The sequence below is a fragment of the Helianthus annuus genome, chromosome 13 (assembly GCF_002127325.2).
Source record: "Helianthus annuus cultivar XRQ/B chromosome 13, HanXRQr2.0-SUNRISE, whole genome shotgun sequence".
Classification (NCBI taxonomy): domain Eukaryota; kingdom Viridiplantae; phylum Streptophyta; class Magnoliopsida; order Asterales; family Asteraceae; genus Helianthus; species Helianthus annuus.
In genome coordinates, this window is record NC_035445.2 from 26,065,753 (window position 1) to 26,070,402 (window position 4,650).

At 33.5% G+C, this 4,650-nt stretch overlaps 1 protein-coding gene across 16 annotated transcripts; it reads left to right on the forward strand.

Moving 5' to 3' along the window:
• Positions 1 to 992: 992 nt before the first annotated feature.
• On the forward strand, positions 993 to 3,849 carry LOC110897616. 16 transcript variants are annotated; one of them, XM_022144379.2, is made up of 9 exons: positions 996 to 1,151; positions 1,221 to 1,284; positions 1,335 to 1,402; positions 1,492 to 1,578; positions 1,893 to 1,965; positions 2,048 to 2,201; positions 2,438 to 2,511; positions 2,597 to 2,718; positions 3,623 to 3,849. In XM_022144379.2, the coding sequence occupies exons 1-6, from the start codon at positions 1,087 to 1,089 to the stop codon at positions 2,165 to 2,167; spliced, it is 477 nt and encodes a 158-aa protein (XP_022000071.1). In that variant the 5' UTR covers positions 996 to 1,086; the 3' UTR covers positions 2,168 to 2,201; positions 2,438 to 2,511; positions 2,597 to 2,718; positions 3,623 to 3,849. The 16 variants fall into 16 exon arrangements, 5 of the variants coding, with proteins under 5 accessions (XP_022000071.1, XP_035837757.1, XP_035837758.1 ...); XM_035981864.1 differs by lacking the exon at positions 3,623 to 3,849 and adding an exon at positions 2,789 to 3,525 and having other exon boundaries at positions 2,401 to 2,511; XM_035981865.1 differs by lacking the exon at positions 3,623 to 3,849 and adding an exon at positions 2,789 to 3,525.
• The last annotated feature ends 801 nt before the right edge of the window (positions 3,850 to 4,650 follow it).

A 4,650-nucleotide genomic window follows, 5' to 3' on the forward strand; every position in this document is an offset into this window, starting at 1 on the left:
TTGTTAATGTTATAACAAGTTCATACATATAGATGCACATGTGCATTCCTAATATTGTTAATGTAAAAAGTAGTGTATTATGAATTGTAGTGTAAATGAAAGTGCAATTGTCTGATATTAGTAATGTATTACAGAATTTGACAAAGAAATGATACATATGCACGGATAATTGTTACTCGAATTTTTTTTTTTTTGGTTTTTTTTTTGTGACGAAATATAGCGATTTTTTTTATAAAAATAGTAAAAAACACAGTTTTTTGAGTTTTTTTTTTGATTTTTTAGGTATTTTTTGGTTGTGTTCACACTTGGTTCTCGCAATAAAGGGTGGTTCTTAACAGATCCTTCTCCTATATATATATATATATATATATATATATATATATATATATATATATATATATATATTTATATATGAGTTAATTGCAAAAATCGCCCCTGAGGTTTGGGCATGTTTGCCACTTTCGTCCAAAATGACTTTTTTTGTACCAAATAGCCCCCCACATTTGTAACTTTTTGAAATTTCACAAATACAGGGTTTTTTTTTGAAATTTCACATGTTAGAAGCAACCGTTTGATAAGGTTTTTTTTTAAGGCCCTGTACTTGTGAAATTAAAAAAAAACCCTCATCAAACAGTCGTTTCTAACCCATTTAGGCATTTGGATGAAAATGGCAAAAGATTACAAACGTGGGGGGCTATTTGGTACAAAAAAAAGTCATTTTGGACGAAAATGGCAAACATGTCCAAACCTCAGGGACGATTTTGGCAATTAACTCCATATATATATATATATATATATATATATATACTACTTTAATAAGCATATAGAAAGGGCAAGAATGGTCATTTTCCATTGTATAACTATTTAAAGCCTATTGTACAAGCATTTAAGCATGGATGTGTTGAAAATTTCTTCAACTCGCGGAGCAGCTCTTATGGATCCTAACCGGATCCCTTTGACCCGTTTTACTCTTATGGATCCAATATAAACTTTCTTTACTCCTTTCTAAACCCTAAACTCGTTTCATTCACATCCGCCCCCATTCTTCTTCTTCTTCTCTCTCAAGGCGGTGTCTGCATACGTCTCATGGCGACGATTTCACCGGCGATTTCACTAGATCGACGGATTTCACCGACGATTTCACTTCTCAAGTACCGTCTTTTTAACCTTATCGGCATTTTTTTGCTTGTTATTTGACTTAGATCTGTGAATTTCACTAGATCGACAGATTTCATCGGCGATGTCACTAGATCGACGGATTTCATCGACGATTTCACTTTTCAGGTACCGTCTTTTTAACCTTATTGGCATTTTTTGTGTGTTATTTGACTTAGATCTGTGAAATTTTAGGGTTTCTTTCTCCGGCGATTCCGACATCAGATCTACTGGGTTCAACTTCTTGGTATGTTGTTTCTACTGGATCTGTGAAATAGATTTAGATTTGTTACTTTTTTCTAGCAGATCTGTTATAATACTTGGTTTTGTTTGCAGGAACATTGCTTACTGCAAGTGCACATGTCATGGCTGTGGTGATAGGGTCCGGAGTGTTGTCCTTAGCTTGGTGTTTGGCTCAGTTAGGTTGGATCCTTGGAGTTCTTTTACTTGCAGCCTTTGCTGTCATCACTTGGTTCTGTTTTTCTGTTTTTTCCATATGTGTAGTGCTTTTGGTTTTGTTTGTTTTTCAATAAGTTGGGTTTTTGTTAATCTTTCCGTGTCTTCATGGCAGGTAATTTGTATTGTTTTTTTATTGTTTGGTAGTATGTACACTGAGAGAGTGATTGAAAGTATTGTCTCATTATTTGCAAAAGATATGTAATTAGTTTAGCCATATTCATCCTCTCTCTCAAATTCCCCTGTCTCGGATCTTCATGAATTTTGATTATTTGTCTTAGATCTATTCTCTTTAAAGAACTGGCACTAGCATGCAAGAGGAAGTGGATAGATCTTGCCATGATGTTGTTGCAGGTATTAGTGTTTTATTGACCTAATGTTATAGTTATACAAATTAAATTATAAGTAACTGTATGTGTACTTCAAATGTTTCAAGATAATGCATTCGGAGAGGATGAAGGAGAAACAGATACCTATTACTTGCCAGGTAGGTGGATTTGAAGGTAGCAAATCTTCGAAAAATGCTCAGAAAAGAAGGAAAATACGCGTCTACTAACTGTCTTTTCTTTCTCTATTCTCGATTTACTCAGGTTTGTTTTGTATTCTTCACTGGTATAGTTTTAGTTTGTTAAGCTCTGTTTAGACTAACCCGGTTTTTAGGGTTTTATGGTTTTTTCATGGGTTGAATACTTTTTTTTTTTTTTTTGTGATTGTGTATTAATGATGAAAAATTCCCTGGTAATTGGGTCTTAATTCACTAACAAACAACTTTTCATATCGATCTTAAAGTTGTAATTGGGCTTGAGGTGGATGTTGTTGTTGCTAGCGTTGATTTGTCATGAGGAGAATCTGAGTATGATTGAGAAAATCTGCATAATACAAGGGCTACAGTCAAGAGCAGTAAGAAACTATGTGTTTAATGTTTTTTTTAAACCTACATCAATTGATCATCTTGAAGTAACTAAACTTTGTGTTTTGGTTTTAGCTATTTTACCTGTATTTTGGCACACTCAGACCATCTTAGGAAGCATTGAAACTTTCATACAAGTTGCCAAAAGTGTATCAAGGCGTTCGACCACGATGCTATTGTCCCAAATACTCCCAATGGTATAAACGTAATCCCCTTACGTTTTTTATTTATTTTATGTTTAATTTATTTTTCTATGTTATATATCAGTGTATATCTTCATCTGTTTAGAGATTCCATATCAAATAGAGCTTCATGTGTTTGAGTCGGAATGGTTAGCTTTCTTCTTGAAAGGTTTCCTTGTGAAGACAATGATAGTGTTGTCTTGAAAAGCTACTACTGAGAAGGAAAAGGGTATATTCGTCCATTTCATGATTGGTCACATCACATGCCTCTCTTTTATTTTGTTTTTTTTTTTAATAATTTATTGCCAAGAACACATGAGAGAACCTTGTCATCATAAAGAAATCAGACATGAAACGGACAAAATACCCTTTTCAAGGAAACCCAGTCATGAACCTTACGAAAATACTTGCGTTTCTTTTAGTATTTATTGCCAATAACACAGGAGAGAATATTGCCACTGAATTGGGCACCATTTGAAGTTACTTGCGCAAATTGCAAAAGACAAATTTTTTACCGCTTCAAACCCAAGGTGAACTGCTTGATCACACCATTTTGGGTCATGCGCTTAGCCCAAGGTCTAATTTGAGTTGTTCACAGATCCATGGCTGAACAATTTACAACAATGTCATGCAGATGGTTTGCCATCCTCATGGGTCAATAAAAGATTCTTTTTGTTCCACCACCAGCAAGAGATCCAAGATTGTTTTCCGACTTTTGTTTGGTTTACTTATGAATTGACTTAGAAATTGTTGTTTGCTTTACTTATGAATTGATTTTGAAATGGTTGTTTGATATTGTGTTGGCTGCTTCATTTTGTATTAGTGTTGCTGTTCATTTTAGTTAATTAAGAGTTAGTATGGAATTACTTTTAGATTTTGATCTTTGTTTCTAATATAAAGTTTGTCTTTATTATTGCAGTTTGATTATGGGTCGCTATGATGATTATGGAATTGAGTTACAAAAAATACTGCATTTTGGTTTAATGCTGCTTGTGTTTTTGGTTTATCCTTTATTGACTGCCAGATCTCAAAAAAACATGCTTGAAATATTGTTATCAATGCTATTTAATATAAAGTTTCTGTATTATTGACATTTCATATTTAAGTGGGCCAATATAATGAGCAGGTAGTCTTTATTTATAGTCATTCCATTTTTAGTTTCCTACTGTCAAAATGATAATATTTGTAGTTGAGTGGCTTTGCACTATGGATGAGCTCGGTCCCGAAAGAATCGGTACTGAAAATCCATCCCCAAAAGTGGGTACCGGTACCGAATATACCCGGTTCAGTACCGGTACAGTACCGGTATTTGAGGGTAAAAACCGGTAAATACCGGTACGGTACCGGTATTTGAGGGTAAAAACCGGTAAATACCGGTACAGAAAATGCTAAAAGTCGGTATCGAATTGGTACCGAAAAAGTACCTGGTTCGGTAAATTCGGTACTGGTACCAGAACGATTTGCTCATCCCTAGCTTGCACATGGGGATTTTTTACCTGTTGTAAAAAATTAACATAGGTTAGTGTTAGATCCTGTAAGTGTTATAAAACTAAAACCATAATCTTATACTTCTTAGTTCCCAAAGTTAGGCTCTAATTCTATTACTGTTGGCTTACCACTCTTATATTTATGTACTTTTATTTTTTTATTATGTACTAATCTTTTTCTTGTTTGAATATTATAATATACAAGGTCACCAGATGTGTTTTCTTATCCCCATTCCCTGTTACTAAATTGTCACCGATGCTACTAACTCGAAAAACTTTAATAAGTATACAAACAATTATGTTATATGATACACTTTTGTGAATTAATATATGAAACTAACTCAAAAAACTTTAATAAGTATACAAACAATTAGTTATGTTATATGATACACTTTTGTGAATTAATATATGAAAAAGGAAAATTATCACCGATGCTACTAACTCGAAAACTTTAATAAGT